The sequence below is a fragment of the Artibeus jamaicensis genome, unplaced genomic scaffold, assembly GCF_021234435.1.
Source record: "Artibeus jamaicensis isolate MK-2021 breed Jamaican fruit bat unplaced genomic scaffold, CSHL_Jam_final contig_1998, whole genome shotgun sequence".
NCBI lineage: Eukaryota > Metazoa > Chordata > Mammalia > Chiroptera > Phyllostomidae > Artibeus > Artibeus jamaicensis.
The window spans coordinates 11,152,102-11,172,584 of NW_026521407.1; the positions used below are offsets into that span (position 1 = coordinate 11,152,102).

General features: G+C 51.5%; 2 protein-coding genes across 3 annotated transcripts in view; one reads left to right on the forward strand and one right to left on the reverse strand.

Moving 5' to 3' along the window:
* MYO19 (myosin XIX) overlaps window positions 1-10,136 on the forward strand; it is a 31,409-nt gene extending 21,273 nt beyond the window's left edge. The window contains exons 16-26 of one of the 2 annotated variants that reach the window (XM_037163634.2): window positions 164-277; window positions 542-718; window positions 1,057-1,209; window positions 2,164-2,271; window positions 2,981-3,051; window positions 4,699-4,802; window positions 6,363-6,529; window positions 6,656-6,785; window positions 7,610-7,695; window positions 8,143-8,445; window positions 9,542-10,136. In XM_037163634.2, coding sequence (XP_037019529.2) covers window positions 164-277; window positions 542-718; window positions 1,057-1,209; window positions 2,164-2,271; window positions 2,981-3,051; window positions 4,699-4,802; window positions 6,363-6,529; window positions 6,656-6,785; window positions 7,610-7,695; window positions 8,143-8,445; window positions 9,542-9,670 — 1,542 coding nt within the window. In that variant the 3' untranslated portion in view covers window positions 9,671-10,136. Of the gene's footprint in view, window positions 1-163; window positions 278-541; window positions 719-1,056; window positions 1,210-2,163; window positions 2,272-2,980; window positions 3,052-4,698; window positions 4,803-5,783; window positions 6,332-6,362; window positions 6,530-6,655; window positions 6,786-7,609; window positions 7,696-8,142; window positions 8,446-9,541 lie in introns of those variants that run through there. The other variant, XM_053655775.1, reaches the window with a different exon arrangement.
* On the reverse strand, window positions 10,132-17,836 carry ZNHIT3 (zinc finger HIT-type containing 3). The gene is made up of 5 exons (XM_037163644.2): window positions 17,696-17,836; window positions 17,539-17,570; window positions 13,285-13,371; window positions 12,216-12,299; window positions 10,132-10,730 (listed from the first exon to the last, which is right to left on the reverse strand). The coding sequence occupies exons 1-5, from the start codon at window positions 17,779-17,781 to the stop codon at window positions 10,549-10,551; spliced, it is 471 nt and encodes a 156-aa protein (XP_037019539.1). The 5' UTR covers window positions 17,782-17,836; the 3' UTR covers window positions 10,132-10,548.
* Between the last annotated feature and the right edge of the window lie 2,647 nt (window positions 17,837-20,483).

A 20,483-nucleotide genomic window follows, 5' to 3' on the forward strand; every position in this document is an offset into this window, starting at 1 on the left:
GTGAGGGTGTGACGGGGCAGTCTTCCTGGCCCCCAGGACCGAACCTTTAGTTCCCTCTTTGATGCCATTCTGGAACATGCGGTGTTGTTGAGGCCAGCCACCGGTGGTCCTTCTGGCCTCTGACCATAGCTGCCTTCTTCTGCACTCCCCTCCCTGACCCTAGGAGGAATATGCAGCTGAGGGCCTGGCATGGTCATTTGTCAACTACCAGGACAACCAGACATGTTTGGATCTCATCGAGGGGAGCCCCATCAGCATCTGCTCCCTCATAAATGAGGTGGGGAGTGTCGGCTAGTGTGCTGAGCACCAGAGTTGGGCTTTGGGCCTTTCTGGGGCCTTGAAGGCTACTCTGTGCCCTCTCTGTGCCTCTGTCTCCCCATCTGCCAAATGGGTTTGCAAATCCCTATATTGCTTTACTCTCAGGGTCACTTTGATGTCTGTGTGACAACTCGGCTACAATCAGGGAGGCAGGGTGGGGACTGCCAAGGTGTGGCGAGCCCCTCTCACTTTGGTGGCCAACCACCTGTCCCGCCCCACGCAGGAATGCCGCCTTAACCGGCCGAGCAGTGCAGCCCAGCTCCAGACACGCATTGAGGGTGCCCTGGCAGGCAGCCCCTGTCTGGGCCGAGACAGGCTCAGCCGGGAGCCCAGCTTCATTGTGCTGCACTACGCGGGACCCGTGCAGTACCACACCGCAGGCCTGGTGGAGAAGAATAAGGTGAGATGGGGCTGCAGCCTGTGGAACCTGCATAAACAACCTGCGGAATCATTGCTGCCCACATGTGGCCGCTTCCTGTTCTGTATCCTCCCTCTTGAACACCTCCCCAGAATCCAGGGTCACCTCTTGGGCCTTCTGCCTGAGGTCTCTGCTAATCAGGCATGACCTGCCCAGAAGTGACCCTGGTCCCACTGGGTCTGCTGGTTCATAGGCAACCAGCTTTCATCTCAGACTCAGGGCCTGCCTTCCCCTGGAAGCTCTTTTTCTGGGGCTGGGTGGCAGGCCCTTGGACAGTACTCTGCCTGCCCTCACCCGCTGCCCTTGTCCTTTCCCAATAGGACCCTGTCCCTGCTGAGCTGACTATGCTCTTGCAGCAATCCCAGGACCCCCTGCTCAAGCTGTTGTTTCCCACTGACCCAGAAGAGAAGTCCCAGGAGGAGTCCTCTGGCCAGAGCAGGGCCCCTGTGTTGACTGTGGTGTCCAAGTTCAAGGTGAGTTTGGCAGTGCTGATGTGATGTGCTTGGTTCATTTCTCAATCTCACATGTTAACTGAGTACTTCCCAGGATTGGTGCTCTGAACTGGGGAGTATTGATGAGTCAAGTAAAGGAGGCCTGCGTCCGTACAGAGTTGACAGTCCTGTGTGGAAGACACGGACAGGGAACAGGCAAATAGACTGTCAATGTAACTGACATGATGGGAGGCCTGAGGGCCTTTGGGTGGCACAGTGGGGTCTCTCACCCACTGCTCATGGAAGACTGTGGAAGAGCAGTAACTACATGAACCTCTGTGACCTGGCCCATTCCCAGTTCTCCAGCTTCCTGCTCAGACTTTGTCCTTGGCTAGACCAGATTTGTCACCTCTCATAACTTATGCTTTCTACTGTCTGGGCACATTCTACTCCTCATTGTGGCCCCTTCAACTCCACCCTCCACGTCTCTTTAGTTTATTCCTTCTCTTCCTTCACACCTCTGCATTATCATCACCTCCTTGAGAAGACACCCAGGGAGCCCAGGTTTGATTAGCACTCTCCTGTGCAGCCTCAGACACACCACAGAAGGCATTTGGCTTAATCACAGCTGTTGCCTGAAGGAATGGCAGGGGGTTCTGAGATTGTTCTCTTCTGGGAAGATCGCTGTTGGGGGTAGGGGGTGGTGGCCGAGGCCGATGCAGATAGACCAACCAGGTAGAGGGTCACAGGTCAAGAAAGGTCCCTGGAGGCAGAGGTGAGGAGCAGGGAGAGGGGAGGGGAGGGGAGGAGTGCACTTTGGGCACAGCCAGTGAGAGTATCCAATAGTCATCCCAGGGCAAGTGAGGATCCTGGTCTCCTTGGTCTCGAGGCTGGGAGGGCTGCTGGAGGTGTCTGATGCAGTCTCTCACCAGGCCCAGCTGATGCCCCGGGGCTGCTCCAGGCTCTGCCTGACCCTCGTGGTCCTCCCCTCTGCAGGCCTCCCTGGAGCAGCTCCTGCAGGTCCTGCACAGCACCACACCCCACTACATCCGCTGCATCAAGCCCAACAGCCAGAACCAGGCGCAGACCTTCCTCCGGGAGGAGGTAATGCATGCAGGGCCAGAGGGCTTTGCAGAGAGCCCCGTGTGGACAAGGCCCTGGGGGGCTGAAGGACAGGACATTGGCTCCAAATGGAGTGACCGGAGGGGAATGGGCGGTTTTTGTGATTAACGGAAAGTCAGTCTCATCTCACTGTCTAGATTTTTTTTTTAATTGCACAAAAGCAGTGGCAAACAATTGCCCTTTGTTCAGGGTACCAGTACCAACGGGTGTGGATGAAGTGTGAGTGCTGGAGAGAGTCCCATAGTCACCTGGTAGATGTGATCTTAGGGCTTACGCCAGGATCCTCTGCTCTGTGATAAAGACTTAGTTCAGAAGACTCGGCACAGAATAACCTCCCATGCCTATCCACTATGACCCCCCTGATTGCCTACAAAAAATGAAATAAAAACAGAAACTAGGATGGGCAGCATGGGAGGCAGAGAGCCTCTGCACTGCTGGGAATGGCAAGGCTGAGCCAGGACCAGCACCTGCTTCAGCTGCATCCGAAGTGGTGTATCACACAGGGAACGTGGGGCCACCAGGACCCTTTCTAGCAGGTACATACTTAATTTCTCACTGCCCCAGAGACTGTGCCTCTACCAAGGGAGCCTCAGGAGACCCCACAGTCCACACTGGCAGGGCCGCAGAAGGAGGCCATGTCTGGCCTGCTGGCCCCATGCTGCAGGCACCACCCTGTCTCCCGCCCTTGCAGGTGCTGAGCCAACTAGAGGCCTGTGGCCTCGTGGAGACCATCCACATCAGTGCCGCCGGCTTCCCCATCCGGTGAGTGGGCCCATCACTGCAGAGGGCAGGGCCAACGTCAGGGTGGATCTCGGGCTCAGGCCCCACAAGGGCCTACCCAGCCCTGAGCAGGATACAGAGATGGAGAGAGGGGCAGGTCTGCAGGTGTCAACCTGGAACTCAAGGGGCTGTACCCAGCATTTATCCATCCCCTTTCTGTGCATGATTTTGCACTAGCCCTGTTTCTGGTAAGTGTATCAATGAATAAGGAGGGGGAAGTTTGCCCTCAGGGCACACATCCCTGTGGAAACACAAATAAGAGGTATGAAGTTAATTGGTGCTAGGGAAGAAACAAAAAATGCTATTTGGTAGACTAATGGGGAAGGGGATCTTTCAGCTGGTCAAGGAGGGGCCCTATGAAGCAGCTTGGGCCTACGGGAAGGAAAAGGCCAGCCTGGGAAGACTTTGAGGGTAGGTGGAGAACATTCCAGACTGAGTGAACAGCAACCTCAGAGTTCCTAGGTCAGGAACTGAGAGATGCCAAAGTGACCAGAGCACAGACAACTGTGAGGAGGTGTGGGAGCCAGACCTGAGGGCCTTGCAGGCCAGGAGAGGGCTTCGCAGCATGTGCTGAGTGCAGCAGAAGCCGCTGGGCGTCACGAGGAAGGCATGCTCTGCTCTCATTCATACCCCAGGGCTGCTGTGGGGAGGTGGGGTGTAGGGTCAGGAGGGAAGGGAGATGACTGAAAGGCTGTTGCAGGTGTACAGGTAAGATGGTGTCCCCGATGAGGGTGGCAACAGTGAAAAGTGGCGAAAAGTGGGTAAACTTGGGAGTATGGCTTGTGATAGAAAGAGGGCTATGGATTGATTGGCTATGGGGTATTGGGCAGGGGAGCGGTCAACTTCCAGGCATCCATCAGAGGCAGATGGACATCGGGGCACAATTCCCCAGGACTGGATAGGTTGAGGAAGGCCCAGACTGGAGGGTGGGAGGGTCAGGCTTGAAGTGGCTGTGAGGCAGGACCGGGCCCAGCAGAGCTCTAAGAACTGGAGGAAATCCTGTGTAGAGAGGAGGGGTCGGGGTCATCCCCCGAGGAATGCTCACATTCTGAGAAACCAACAGTATATCGGAAGGAGGAGGCCAGGATCATGCCACTGACCACAGGGTTTGGTGGCATTGTGTTTGCTGATGGCTGTGACAAGAGCCACCTGGGTGCAGTATGGGGGACAGAAGCCAAACTTAGAGAAGTACAGATATCAGATGTCACTGTTTAGAGAAGTGTCGCCCTGAGGAGGGGCAGTGAAATCAGGAGGAAGAGGAGGCGGCTGGGGGTCAGAGGATAGGTGGGAGACAGAGCCCAGCACGAGTGCGAGGAGTGCGAGGTGGCCGTGATCCAGTCGTCGGGGGAGGCCTGTGCACTCCTTTGGAAGGAGGCAAGCAGCTAAGGGATGGGAGACAGGCACACAGGGCACAGGCAGCTCACAGTGGTCTCTGTGGGCTTCCTGCTGAGTTACCCTAGTGACCTCTCCAGAGCTACAGCCTCATTCATGCAGTGGGGCAGTTAAAGCAGCACCCAGCTGGGCCGTTGGGCAGATCAAGTACAGTAACTCCAGCTGTACCCCAAGTGCTGTGCCTGGTTCACAGATGAAGTCACTTTATTCTCTCCTTCTGCCCACTTTGATTTCCAGGGTTTCTCACCGGAACTTTGTGGAACGATATGAATTACTGAGAAGGCTCCATCCCCGCACAGCCCCTGGTCTCCAGAGCCCATCTCCTAATGAGGGGCCCCCAGGTGAGTGGAGCCCATTCGTTAGTCATTTGTTCCACTGAGCTCTTACCCTGGGTCATCTCAGGACTAGGGGCTGAGGGTTCAGAGATCAGTTAAACTCAGCCTTGCTGCCTTCATGGTTCTTGGTTCAGTGGGGAAACAGACCAAAAAAAAAAAAGACAATTTAACAGTTGGAAAAGTGGAATGGCAGAGATAGGATGCTGTTGGGTGGTGATAGGAAGATGTAAATGGGGGGTGGGGGCAGAGGACTTCCTGGAGGAGGTGGTGTCTAAGGACAGATGGGATTAACCAGGTGAAGGGTTTTCCACAAGATAGAAGTAATCTGAACAGAGGCTTGCTGGCAGGGGACAGCAGAGTAAGGAACTCCAGGTCATTCAGTGTTGTCAGCTCATAGAGAGCAGGAATGGTGGCAGGTGGGGCCCAGTCAGAGAAGCTGGGCTTTATTCTTTGGGTAGATGGGAGGCACTTCCAGAGAACGTAGGGATGTCAGCCTCCTGCTTCCTGGAGACCACTGTGGGTGCCACGTGGCAGGCCATGGAGGTTAAGTTGGCTGGAGTAGAGAGAAGCTAGATATGTGAGCACAGTCAGGAAATACTGGGAAGAAACTGGTCAGACTGGGCAAGCACTTGACTAGATGTGGAGGGAGAGGAAGAAAGAAAATTTAAATAATGAACTATGCCTGGCCTGTGGGGAAAGCGATCTGGGGAAGCTGCTGAGCTCTGCCAGGGAACTCAGCAAACTTTGATCTCGAGGGAAAGGTCAGGCCTGTGACCCTGGTGGGGGTTGTGGGAATGTGGCTATCACAGAGGTTGCGGCCCCTCCCACCCACACAGCCTTACCCTGGAGCCCACCAAGGCCAGTCTGGACAGTTCTGCTTTGTTTTTCTGTCTTGGGCACAATTTGTCACTTTCCTTTCACCTTTTCCTCCACCTCTTTCTCCTCCTCTCTCCATGGTCTGCTCTACTGCTCTGTCTCTTGCCCAAGTCCCCTGGCCCCTGGTTGATTCTGCTGCTGTTTCTCATCTGCGGAGTCTTCTTTGGCAGCCCCTGTCTCCCAAGAGGCACTGGGCAACTAAAGGTGGTCAGAGCCCTCAGGTAAATCCTCCATCTGCAGGAGCAACCCTGTGACACAGGGGGACCTGTGGGCCTCCACAGACCCAGGATCTGAGGTTTTGGGGGAGAGGGGGTGGCCCAGCTGCACTGTTTGGCCCTCAGCATGTTTTGGGGCTAGAGACAAGTGCTGGCTTGACAGCCTGAGATTCCAGGTTGGAGTCCAGGCACCAAGTGCCCTTTGCCACACTGCCCCAGGGAAGCCACAGGAGTGGGGGCTGCAGGCTAGTCCAGGGCACAGCCTCAGCAAGATTCTAAGCCTGCTTAGAATGCCAGGGGCCTGCAGGACAATAGAGGGGCTGCCCCTGGTCTCTTCCCCTAAAAAAGGTAGAAGAGTAGAGGCAAGAACAGACAAGAAGCCTGTGAAGTGGTGGCAAGACCAGCACCAATTTCTCAGGGCCACAGGAGTGTGTAGATGACGCAGCATTGACGGAACCTGTCTCCCATCCCTTAGAGTGGCTTCCACATGCTGAGGAGGCCCCACCACACTGTGTACTCAGGGATATCCTCTACACTCTGCCAGCCCTAACTCGGGCAGTGGCCACGCCTGGTGACCCAGCTGAGGCCACACCAGCCCCGATGCACTGTGGCAGGACCAAAGTGTTCATGACTGAGGCCACGGTAAGCCATTCTAGATGAGGAGCAGAGATCACACAGACCAGCTGTGTGCTGTCTGCAGGACGGACTGGGCCCTCTGCAGGGCAGGAGGGAAAGGCTGAGGACCTCAGTGGATGCCCCTTTTCCCAGCTGGAGCTCCTGGAGCGCGGGCGTGCCCAGGTACTGGAACAGTGTGCCCGCTGCATCCAGGGCGGCTGGAGGCGACACCGGCGTCTCAAGCAGGCGAGGCAGAGGCGGGCCGCTGTGCTCATCCAGGCAGGTAGGACCCGGGCCCTGGGCACACAGTCTCACTCTGGGCCCACAGACGAGCCCAGGTGATGCTGTCCTCAGTGATTGCACACAGGCCCCACGTGACACCTATTTCCTTTGAAATGCTGCTCCTTGAGTCCCCACATACCAAAGCTCAAGACACTCATGGCATATCCCCATGGTGCACTGGGATTCAAATTCCTTGTCCACCTCACACAGGGCATCTTTCTAGTTCAGTGGAAACCAGGTCACACCACCGATAAAGGGTGCTCTATATGTAGTAGGGGCTAAGAATTTTGTCTTTCATTCCCTTTTCCCAGACCTAGATAGCTGTTTATATCATCTTTCCCTTAATGACAATTACCTGCTGGGCTCCAGGGCACTCAGTGAGTTTAAGAAGGTAAAAATCTGGTAAGATTTGATTCACCAAAGAAAGAAATGTACCAACCATGTTACTACCTTTACCAGCATGGGGTGTATGATTATGTCATCCATGGATTCATAAAGTGAGCAAACTAAACATAAGGGTCTCAGAAATGAACACAAGTAATTCTAAAAGATGCAGGCAATTCAGACCCTCTAATGCCCTGGGCATTGTCCCAGGCTGAGCCTGAGGCGGGGGGTGACCCTGCTCTCAGCTGTTCCTTCAAGGGACAGATAGCACCAAGCCTGTGGGCAGTCTGTGGGCCAGTTTCCAACCTTACCTCAAGTGGTGCACAGGTGGCCACTGACTGAAAAAACACCGATTTCAGACTTTTTGAGCAGCTGCACAGCCAGGCCACTCACAGCTGGGATGACCTTTTTACCCTTCCCTGTTTCTGGGCCACCCCTTAGCCACACGTTCCTGGTTGACTCGGAGACGCATCCAGAGGCTACACGTGGCTGCCACAGTCATCAAGCGCGCGTGGCAGCGGTGGAGAGTGAGTATCGGCTCAGGGAGTCGGGTTGGCAGCGGGTACTTTGGTACCAGGTGGAGCCGGGTTGGAGTGCGGGCCCTGCCACTGCAACACCAGTGGCCCGTGCTTTTCACATGTGAAGTGGGCAAGATACCACCGACCCTGCAGGGTGGCTGTGACGGCCAAGAGTGGCATAAGCAACTGGGAACATGTTAAAAACCATAGAATTGTATGCTTTAAACAGGTGAATTTTGTATCAATTAGCTCTCCCCAGGCCGTCTGTTAAAGCGGCATGTGGAAGGCCTAAGCCCAGGTGCCTTGGGTACGAAGTTCTGCCTGCCACAGAGCCAGGCTGGTGGGGGGCCCTTCAGTGCACCTTGACCAGCCGAGTAAATAAAGACAGTTCTGGTTTCCGTTTTCCATGTAGAGCTACTATATCAAAAGCTACAAATGGGCATTCTTTTCTTTAAGGTCAGAATGGCCTTCCTTGCTTCTGAAGAACTGGATGGTGCAGAAGAAAAACACTTGTTTCAAGCTCCCCGTTCCCCAGGCTCCTTCCCGCTGCCCCAGACACAGACCTGGCTCCTGGGGGCAATAATCCGCCTCTGGCCCCTGGGACTGGTCCTGGCCAATGCGACTGTGGGTGTCCGCGGCTTTCAGAGGAAACTGGTGGTCTGGGCCTGCCTGCAGCTCCCCTCCGGCAGCCCTAGTAGCGCCCCCGTCCAGACAGCACACGAACAGGATGGTGTCACGTCCATCCGAGCGCTGCCTCAGGTAAGCGGTGACCAGACTGATGGCAGCTCACCAGCTGTGGCGGTCCTGCCCACGACGGCTCGGGCCCCTCCCATCTCACTGGAGAAGGCAGGAGGCGAGACCTGGAACCTTCTGCAGGAGCAGGCTGAAGGCCACAAGGACAGGTGTCCTAACCCTGCAGGGGTGGGGGTGGGGGGACCAGAGCCTAAGCTTCACAGCTGGCTGTACTTATACCTCGGGCTTTTCCAGAGCCTTCCCATCACTTTAAAAGACAGTGCCTGTAAGTGTCCTAGCATCTCCTTTTTTAAAAAAAAAAAAACATTTTTAGAGAGGGGAAGGGAGAAAGAGAGGCAGAGAAACACCAATGTGCGGTTGCCTCTCACATGCCCCCCACTGGGGACCTGGCCCACAACCCAGGCATGTGCCCTAACTGGGAATTGAACCAGCGAGTCTTTGGTTTGCAGGCCAGCGCTCAATCCACTGAACCACACCAGCCAGGGCAAAGCATCTCCTTTTAATTAGTCCCACTTGCAAAAAACTTGGGTTGTGAGGACAGCTTACTCCCTCCAGTGGCACTGGATTTGGCACCATGTTTTCCCCAAGTGATGTTACTTGGTGTATCTCATTTCCCAGCCAGGGAAGCAACAAGCAAGCAAGTCAGTGGTGCTCAGGTGCTCTGTGTTTATATGGGCAGCCAGGGGAAAAGCCGCCAGGGTATAAAATAGGCTAACACACCAGGGTTAAGTGATACTGACAAGGCAGAAGGAAGGGAAGCATGATTGCCATTCCAGAGGAATCACTGTACGCCAGAACCTGGTAAAATCCCCCTTGACGACACTGGGTAGTCAGGGCTGTGACAACTGATTGTCTTGGGAGGGGAGAGCTCTCTTCTACTATTTCCTCATCTGTCTCTATTGAAGGGATGTGAGCTTTTACATTTTAACATTGCTCTAGACTTTGCCACCCTTATAGCAAAAGGAGGAATAAAACACCGTAACTCCTATGCCAGAGCTTGCTCGTCCACACTCCCTGCATTTCTAGCACATGCTCTGTGAGCTACATTTAGGTGGCAGCTCCCTCGGAAGCCACAGTAACCTGCATCTCTCTCCCTCCCTAGGGCTCGATTAAGTTTCACTGCAGAAAGTCTCCACTGCGCTACGCTGACATCTGCCCTGAACCTTCGTCCTACAGTGTTACTGGCTTTAATCAGATTCTGCTGGAAAGACAAAGGCCAGGCCACGTGTGATCTCTGCTCACCTTCTCTCCTGACCTGGCTGGGCGATCTGTGTGCCTTTGTTTCTACAACGCCTTTTCCTGCCAGCTGCCTTGCCAAAGACATTTGATCGACAGAAAGCTGCCAAAGGACTTCCACAGTGACTCCAAGGCCCGTGAGAGAGAGCCAGGGCTGCAGCGGCCTGCCCACCAGACGGCCTGGGGCTCCAGCCGCCTCTCAGGCACTGACAGGTATCAGGGTTAGCAGTCATCAAATCCAGGTTCAAAACCATCAGGGCCACAGAGAAGCTCACACTTTCACCACCTTCACGGGTCCAGCTCCAATCAGATGAGAATGAGAATTGCCTGTCACTACAGTGGCGCACCCCCGACCCTGATTCCCCAAGAACAGAACAGGCAGCTTGATATCAGCTATAAAATTCTGGCTGGGGAAATTCTGCATTTAGTTTCTTAAAGAGGAACAAAACCTTACTATTTAATGTGCTGTTGATTTATTTAATTTCAAGCAATCAGATCACAAACCAGGGATGATGAACAGTGCAATGTGCCACAGAACCACATCTTGATTTTACTTAGTAACACTAAGTTCTCACTCAGACAAGTGTGAAACTTGATAAATTATCATTTATGACATCCACCTTAACTGTACCAAAAATAAATAACTTGAAAACAACCACTTGAGTGTCTGCCCCTGGACCACCGCTATCCACCCGACACCCAAGCCCACAGCACTAAAAGCGAAAGCTTGCAGGACCTACCTCAGGTCAGCCAGCCTGCGTGCTGGAAACCACTTCCCTTGCTCTGGGCCCAGGTAGCTGGTCTCCTGGGAGAGGGAGCAAGCAGGCTCCGAGAGTCCATCACAAGCCTGAGCAAGCAGCAGGACAGTCCACTTTAAGAGTCCTTATTCTGGGATGGTTCCACAATCCTTAAACAGCAGTCGGCAAACTCCACAAACAAGGGCTCCTGCATGTAGGCTCTCATGAGCTTGGCCTTGTCTTCCCCCTGATTGAGGCTGACCATCAACTCTCTCAGGTGTGGGTTGAGCAGTAAGCTTCTTAATTCTGCAGACTCCCCTTAAAAATGAAGGAAAGCCAGTCTGAGTTGAAGTGGCAACAGATAGAGAAGGTTGAAAGCTAAATGCTTTACATAAATATTGCATGCCCTTTAATCCATCCAGTCCACAAATGAACCCCAACACTTTACATAAACAAGGTGAAATCAGCGTATCAGGTGGTTTCCAAGTTAAATGCTGTCACAGATTATTGTTCTTGGTATCTTTGTAAATACTTTAACTTTATGCCGCTTTGGCTAAGAAAAAATACTTCACTACCACAAATGCAAAGCACAGCATTAATGTGTTGGCAAAGATCATATCAAATGCTCTGAATGATACTTAAGCAGGCGCTTCAACAAGAAACAGGATCAGCAGCAGTGAACTGGCTCTAGCATCTGTTGGGGCTTTACAGAGCACTGTTCACACCTACCCACAGCTGGCTCCAACCTCAGTCTAATCACTGCCGTGGGATCGGGTGCAAAGCACCACCTGTTAGGCCAGCTCTGTGAAAGGGGAATGAAAATAACGCCCACCTGTAGGAACTACCCTGGTCTTTTAATTATATAGGTAACAGAATTGCTATGGGGACTGGATAAGCAGTCCTTAAAAAATACTAGGCATTATTAACACCTTCATCCCCCTAAAAAAAAAAGTCAAGTCCTGGGATTACCCAGCCTGCATGAATTGCTGGACTGTAAATGGAGCACTAGGAACATGGGAATAAATGTAGGTCTCTCCCCACAGACTGGTATGAGACAAATTACCCTGAAAGCCAGTGAGTGGTATATTATAAGGCACCACAGGAAGATGAAAAAGTGCTTAATTCTGATGGAATCAAAAGGTCAAGTTTAAGCAAGGACAGAACACTTGAACAAAGCATGAAAGGAGGGACAGAATTCTGTCGACCCACAAAGCCAGTGTGACTCCAGGCCAAGGGAAGGGTCTTGTAAACAGGCTGGGAAGTATGGAAGCCCTGTGTTAATTTCTTTTAATTGATTTTAGAGAGAGGAGCAAGCAGGGAGAGAGAAACACTGATTTGTTGTTCCCCTTATTTATGTGTTCACTGGTTGCTTCTGTAGGTGCCCTAATTGGGGACTGAAACCCACAACTTTGGCAAATTGGGATGATGCTCTAACCAACTGAGCTACCCAGCCAGAGCCAGTCTTGGATTGCTCATGGACCTGTGGCCAGATGAAGGGCTCTGCCCACCGTGCTAAAGTACTTAATTACTGAGAAACACGTTCTATCCCAGGCTGGTGTGGCTCAGAGGACTGAGTGCCAACCTGCGAACCAAGAGGTGCGCAGTCAGGGCACATGCCTGGATTGCAGGCCAGCTCCCCAGCTGGGGGCCTGTGAAAGGCAACCAACTAATGTTTCTCTCCTTCTCTTTCTCCCTCCCTACACCTCCCTCCAAAAATAAAAAATTAAATAATCACATTCTATACAACAGAGTAAATGTATCTCAATGACTGACAAAGAATAAATAAGTACAGCACAGACTTACCTAACTTTTTAAAATTCTGCAAAGAAACCCTGTCCTCCTCCTCATCACTATTGAGAAAATCAGCTATAGATTCGTTGTCATCATCTAAGGAATATAGAACACAATCAATACTTATGACTATAAAGAAAGCCCAGGTGCCAGACCTTAACAATTTCCCCAATAGACTAAAAAAGTATATGCACACACGTGACAGTAATGGGTATACAAGCAGGTACAGACAAAACAAAACAAACCCTTTCTCTGGAACTGGTGACTATACCAACATTTTTAAGGAAAGAGAAGGAAAATGAAAAATCTGGATGCTTTAATAAATGCATCCTAGTGTGCAGGCACGTAGTCCACGTGTTTCCCTATGGCCGTTAACACGTGGAGGCTGATTTTCCAATTCGTATCACCTAACCTCGCCTCACCCTGGCTCCAGCCCTATGATGGACCAATAAACTAGGTGTGCTCCACAAAAACCTGCTAACGTGAATCCCCGCAGGAGCAGGAATTGCTGGCATTGCCTGAACCCAACAAGGAAGTTTCTCCAAGGGCAGAAATAGGCCATCCCCTTGTGAATGTTCATTATGTCTTTGGTGGCACCAGAAGAGACCACTTTCAGAGCCTGGCATGGTGCATGACACCCAGAAGGTATTAAAGACTGGCTGGCTGGCTGGGATGACAGCCCACCACCACTGTAAACTGTGAGAAGCCCCTCACAGCAACAGGGTGTCCTAAGCCAAAGGCAGCCTCCCACCTACACCCAGAAGAACTGACAGCCCCAGCCAGGCCCGTGAAGGAGGACTGAAGCCTTTGCTACATAAGGCTCCCACCAGCAAGGCCCACCCCTCACCCCAAAACCACACCTCTGGTCCCCTCTGCCCCTTGCTCCCATCTGTCTTGTCCTGAACGATGCCTTCAAGCTGCTCTGTATCACCTGTGCCCTGACTCCTGGTGCTCTGGGCTAAGAGAGCTGCTTCTCCATAAAGACACAGTTCTTGACTCCCCTGCCCCAGCTCAAGTCTCCTCTTTCAACTTATTCTCTCTGAACTTTCATTCTAGGTTTCTATGAAGTCAACTAACCCACCTTTGTTTTCCACAGGCTTTGTAGTTTTTTCAGTAACAGATGATCTTAGTTTTTTCTCCTGAGGACGAGTTTCAGGATTGCACTGCTCTGAAAAAGACACAAATCTCAGGAGCACATCACCTACCTTTTAGTGACATGGCTGCACCTTCCCACCAAGCCAGCATCTAGGTGGGAAGCATGTGCATGGAGTAAGGGATGTGGGTGAGGTGGAGATGAATACAGAAGTAAGAGATCAAATTAGGGGCAGTACAATGAAAACAAGCAACCCTGAACCTGGCAGAAGACCTCACAGACCCCTAGGACCTGTCCAGATCAGCTTTTCCCTCGCCTAATCTCACGGGGCTTTCATTGTGATTAAGTGGCACACTGACTTCAACCAGCATCAAACTACTGGGTCTGCCACAAATAAGTCCCTTTTTATTACAAAATCTTTTACTACAAAATCATGAGCATGTGATTCTGTAACATAACAATATCATGCTCAAGCACACCACATAACATTCTAGGTGAAATGTTCAAATTAAAACTGTAAATTATTCCACCTGTATTATTACCCTACCAACTACCCTCGAGAAGGTGTTACTTCTGCCGGATGCTGCATTTCCTCGTGAGTTTCAGATACTGAATTTGCATGTGCACATGCCATCGGGCATACACAGACAGCAGTCACCAGGTCCACCAGTCACCCCAGAGGGATTTAGTCTTAAGGTCAACAATTAAAGAGATGGGGAGGACTTCCACCAAGATGGAGGCGTAGGTGGAAATACTGTGCCTTCTTGCACAACCAAGTTTAAAGACAATAAAGTTTTAGTAAAACAAATAACGCAGCCATAACACAGAAAATTAAATTACCGAAATCCAACAAGGAACCCTTCAGCTTGACTGGTAAGAGGGGCGGAGCCAGCGGCTGGCGGAGCAGGGTTGTGCAGGAAAACTCGGCCAGAACAACCCAGGCGAGTGGTCTGTGGTTGGCAAATCCCCAGGTATGGGGCTGCGATGGGCAGACCCAGTGAGGGCGCAAGGCGGCAGGCTGACCACGGTCACACATTCATGCGTAGATAAACCAGCAAAGGAGCGAGCAGTGAGACAGACCAAGCAGGCCCCAGCAGCAGGAAGCAGCAGAGTGGACCGCCATTGCCCCACTATGACCCCGCCCCCACATACAGTGTCACAAACCAGCGACCTGGGTGGCCCCACCCTGATGAACACCTAAGGCTCCCCTCCTCATACATAACAGGCGCGAATAGACCAAACATGGCTCAAGAACTCAAAATCCCAGAGCCCATAACTCTAAGCGACGAAGAAATAGCCAAACTTTCAGATACACAGTTCAAAACACTGGTGATCAGGATGCTCACAGAACTGGTTGATTTTAGTCACAAATTAGAGGTACAAATGAAGGCTTAACTAATTGAAGTGAAGGGAAATACACAGGAAAGAAATGGTGATGGAAAGGAAACTGGGACTCAAATCAAGGGAGTGGACCAGAAGGAAGAAAAAAATGACCAAACAGAAAAATATGAAGAAACTAGCCCTGGCTGACGTAGGTCAGTGGATTGAGTGCGGGCCTGCGAAGCAGAGTATCGCAGTTCGATTTCCAGTCAGGGCACATGCCTGGGTTGCAGGCCAGTTCCCCGCAGGGGACTCACGAGAGGCAACCACACATTGATGTTTCTCTCCCACTCTTTCTCCTTCCCTTCCCCTCTCTCTAAAAATAAATAAATAAAATATATTTTGAAAAAAAAAGAAAAATATGAAGAAACAGGAATTCAAAAAAATGAGGAGAGGCTTAGGAACCTTCAGGACATCTTTAAACACTCCAACATCCAGAAGGGGAAGAGGAACAGCCACAAGTGGAAAATTTATTTGAACAAATAATAAAGGAGAATTTCCCCAATTTGGCAAAGGCAATAGACTTCCAGGAAATCCAGGAAGCTCAGAGAGTCCCAAAGAAGTTAGACCCAAGAAGGAACACACCAAGGCACATCACCATTATATTAGCCAAGATTAAAATGAAGGAGAGAATCCTAGAAGCAGCAAGAGCTAAGGGGACAGTCACCTACAAAGGAGTTCCCATCACACTGTCAGCGGATTTCTCAAAAGAGACCTTACAGGCAAGAAAGGGCTGGAAAGAAGTATTCCAAGTCATGAAATCCAAAGACCTACAACCAAGATTGCTCTATCCAGCAAAGCTTTCATTTAGAATGGAAGGACAGATAAAGTGCTTCTCAGATAAGATCAAGTTCAAGGACTTCATCATCACCAAGCCCTTATTATATGAAATGTTAAAGGGACTTATCTAAGAAAAAGAAGATAAAAAATATGAACAGTGAAAGGACAGCAAACTCACAGTTATTAACAACCACACCTAAAACAAAAGCAAATTAAGAGGACAGCTAGATCAGGAGCGAACCATAGAAATGAAGATCACGTGGAGGGTTAGCAACAGGGGGGTGGGAGGAAGAGAAGGGGGGAGAAGGTACAGAAAATAAGAAGCATAGATGGTAGGTAGAAAGTAGATGGGGGGAGGACAAGAATAGTATGGGAAATACAGAATCTAAAGAACTTGAGACACGTGGTCATAAACTAAAGGGGGGAATGGTGGGGGTGCAGGTTGGAGGGGAATAGAACAACTGTAATGGCATAATCAATAAAATTAAGAAAAAAGTAGGGTTGGGGGAAATCATAATAAACTGCTGTTTCAACTTAAAATAAGAAATAAAAAAAATAAAGAGATGGGCAAGAGGCAAAGGGTCTGCCGATCTAAGTCACCTGAGAAAGCCGGGAGACAAGCCCAAAAGGAGTCTGGGAAGGATAGTTGTTACCAGGTTAAAGAGCACTTCTGGCACAGAGAAGGTCTATGGCTAGAACTGACCCTTAAAGTGGGGTTAGGTAGGAGAGATGGTGATGAGCAAATGCCACAGATTGGTGGCTAGGGCACAGGTGGAGAAAGCAAGAGCAAAAGAATGCCACACACAGACCATTTGCCTTTCTTCCCAAGGCAGGTGTCTCTCAGCAAGGGTACTGCTGCATGTGCTGTAAGGAAGTCTCACACACCGCACCATGTTTATTAGAATCAATACCAATTACCAGAAATAACACCAATCCCTCCTCAGCTACTGTAACAAAAACATTATGATGAGTTATCTTCCTAGGGAGAGCAATACCCAGGTTAAGAACTACTGACCTGCCCTGGCTAATGTGGCTCAGTGGAATCAGCACTGACCTACCAACCAAAAGGTCACTGGTTTGATTCCCAACTGGAGCACATACCTGGATTGCAGGCCAGGTCTCCAGCTGGGGGCATGCAAGAGACAACTGACCCATGTTTCTCACACACACTGATGTTTCTCTTTCCCTTTCTCTCTCCCTTCCCCTGACTCTCTAAAAATAAATATTTTTTAAATCAACAAGAGAGTGAATTGCTCAAATTTATATTTCAGAAAATCCAGCCCAGTAGCAACACAGTTAAGAGCTCCTGATTAGGTTCTTGGTGGGGTCTCACAGGGATGCAGGGTCAGAGGAAGGTGTTCCAGACTCAGCCTTCCAACCCTATTTCCAGCAAAGCAGTTGTACTTCTCTTCTGTGTATCTTTAGCTGAAAGGTTTCTTTTGAAATGCTCCAGAGATATCAGAAAGTAAGAGAAGGGTGGGGGGTATGTCTTGAAACATACTGCTTTGTAAACCAGAGCCTGGAGGAGATGAAAGGAGAGGCAAACTAAGAGGAACTTAAACAGAAGAGTCAACCAATGAGGAGATCGTGGGAAAGGGTCCCTGTGAGCTGAGAAGACACGCAGGACTGGAGAAGAATTCAAATGTAGACCTGACAAGATTAACAGCCGAGGACATCGCTCCTTATTGTAAACAAATCTACCTCATTGTTTCTAGCAATGAATTATTTAAAAGAAAGAAATGTTCTTGTTAACCTCAGCCAGCACAGCTTCTGCCAAATGACAAGCGGCGCTGCATCGGAACACTAAGATGAAATAGCTAGAGTAGACTTTTCCGACCAGAGCCCAATTAAAGGATGACACGTAGGAGAAAAGGAACAGCAGAAGAAAGGGCCTGAGTGTTCAAAATCCGGAGACGCATTCACAGGCAGAGGTTCCCGAGAGGATCGGACAGGATCACTCGCGACAAGGCCCGGAGTAAGCGTATCCTGAGGGGTCCATGTCTCCAACACGGCAGCGGGAGGTGGCAGCTGCCCCGCACCACGAGGGAGGCCGGGGCTGAGGCTGGGACGCGGGGGCCTTACCTTTGTGCTTCCGGGAACAGGTCAAGGAGCAGCTGTAACAACAGAGCCCACCGGGCGTTTCAGCCGACGGCCACGCGGACCCTCCCTCAGACCCGGCCCCGCCCCCCGCCTAGCCCAACACTTGCGCTCCCCCTCCCCCTCGAATTCCGGCGCTTACTAGGGCACTCGGCAGGCGGGGCAGCGATATTTGGGTTTCTCCAAACAGATCACACAGACGACAGTGCTATCCTTGAGCGACGCCATGACAAATCGCAGAACTACCTCCTACTCCGTCGCGCGCAGCTCTTCCCTCGGGTCACACGTGCACGCCTTTTTTTTTTTTTTCCCGTCTCCTTAACCAGAACCAATCAGCGGGCAGCACATTCCGGAGGTCAAAAGCAATGGATTGCTCCAGCTCACTGTTTCCAGGCCTGATAAGTAGATAGTCGATACACTCGATGCTTGATTGGTCTCCCACACACATTATTTGCTCACCTCTAGTAAATAAGAAGTCCAGCCACTGGACTTCTTCATAAAGGTTAAATTCTAAAGTCAGCACAAAAGTCAGAAATTACTTTTTAAAACAGCCTTCAAACAACCTATCACTTGGAGAAACACCTGCACTTTTAAGAGGCGGCAGGAGCTGAGACTGCCTGACAGCCCACCAGCCTCAACTTCCACTCCAGGCTCAGTCCAAGACACTCACACAAGGAACAGAGGGGGCCTGGTTTGCCTATACCTTTTTTAAAGTTTTTTTTTTCTGTCTCTCCCTCCCCTTCTTTCTTACTTCTTCTTTATTTCACCTTAGTTTCAGAGCCCTGAGCTGAATGTGTGCACAACTTCTGGTCGCTGCAGCTGGGAGCAGAGAAGCATCATGGAAAACCGAGCCCCACACAATTCCCTGAGCCTGTAGCCCGTCGGTACACCGCGAGGGGGCAAAGAAAGGGCGGCTTTCGCGGCAGGAATCCAGCATCCTTGAAGACCTCGCGTCAGTCCGGGTTCTGGACAAGGCAGATCAGCGCCGCAGGCTGGGTCCTGTGACACATGACTCCCAGCGCCACCAGCTTTACTTGGTGCGAGAACCTGCCCTCCTGCCTTGCTTTCCAGCCCAGGCCATCCTCGCTGAGGAAAGAAAAACGAGGCTCGTCCCCTGACAAATAGTTAGGGAGCTGCTTTTACTGTGTGCCCAGCACTGAGCAGCGTCGGGGCCACGGAGGAAAGCCCATCCTGTGCCTTTCCAGGGGGTGGAGGTGGGGAAACTGAGCAGGGCCGAGACCAGCGACCTGCAGAATGACCACTGCACAAGGGAGTGGGGCCCAGAATAAGTAGACCCAGCTTAAGAGGTACTGGATCCAGGAGTCTTGAAGCGTGGACTGGTCAGAGGTAAGTTCCGACAAGTGTGTTGTGACGTGTCTTGAGGGGCCAGAGTTAGGAGATAGGGCGTTACATACATACAGACCGAGTCTCACTTTAACGCAACCCTGCTCCTCACCCCGGCCCCATAGGAGATCCCAACCTGTAAGGACTCTTGCGGCACGTGCTATAGCACTCTCAGGGCCAAAAATAGCCGCGGTCTCTAAAAGCGGCGGAATTCTGGCGGGAAGGAGAGGAGCCGCCCACCTGCCCGTGAGGCGCTGTCCAGCTCGCAGTGCTGAAGCGTCCTGGGCCCCGCTGCCAGAGAACCGAGCGCGGTCCTCGCCTGCAGCTGCCATTCCCAACCTGGGCACCATCCAGACCAGCCTAATAATCTCCAGGGATGCTTGTCTGGCTCAGCAGGTATAAACTGGAGTTGCCTTGGAGATCCGAGCTTCCCTGAGGAGGCCCAGGGAATGCCAATTTTTGCCCAGGGGTCACAAGGCTCTGGAGAGTGGACAGTACTCAATTGCTGTGCTCCATTCTGGAAGTAATAGACAGTCACACACTATGGGCATCTCCAATGCCCCCTCCAGACCTGTCCTATGAATTGTGTTGGGAAACTGATGGAGAGAGTCCATTCACTTCCCAGGAACTCAGTTCTTCCCACCTGCATCCCAACCAACAGGCCCAGCTACCTGAAGGAGAATTGAGACAATCCATGGGATTCCTCCCAATAGGGATGCTTCTTCCTCCACTCTGGATGACCCCCAATTTCTGTGAATGCCCAAAATTGCACCCCTCACCCAATGTCCAGACAGGCAGGGGAGATAAGGTGTCCCCAGTGAAGGGCTCTGCTACTTGGAGTCTAGAATCTTGCCCCTTGAAGGAGTAAATGGCACAGTTGCCCGGTGAGTTAGTTGATCATAATCGTGATGGTAGTGATGTTGAGCAGCATAAAGAAGCCGGGTATAGCCCCTGGTGCAGAAACTAGCCCAGAAAAGAGGGGCTGGTAGGACACCAGAAGGAGCAGGTGGGTGGCTGCGCCAGTGCCCAGGACCAAGCCCACACTGGATCTGCCATGTTTGGCTCCCCCAGAACCTCCCTAGTGACAATCCTGGCAGCCCAGGGCCCATGCATACCTCCTTAGCATCAGTCAAACTCAGTTAAGATTGGGACAGAGATGAGGTACTAGGGGAGGCAAAAAGGGTGCGTAGTGAATGGTGTTGCTTGACTCTTGAGGCCTGCCCCCGCTCCTTATCCAGGGTGCCTGCCAGTACTCCCTGGCTGAGTGTCTGAAGATGGGCAGTGCTGCTCAGCCTGTTAAAGGGACACACCTCTGTGGGACAGGCATGTGCAGTGGTGGCCAGATGAAAAGGTCTAGCCCCAGCCCACCCCACCAGATGAGCCCCATACTGTGGCCCCCATGGCCATAGCTTTATAACTGGAGTCACTCTGGGCATCATAGTGACCCCAAGAGGTAAAGTGGATATTAGAAAACTCATTAGGCAGATGAAAAATCAGAGGGTCAGAGGAGGATAGGAAAAAGGACCAGAGAAAGCCCAAAGACCAACTTCTGGTGTTCAGCTCACTCCAGCATCCTCCTTCCTGTT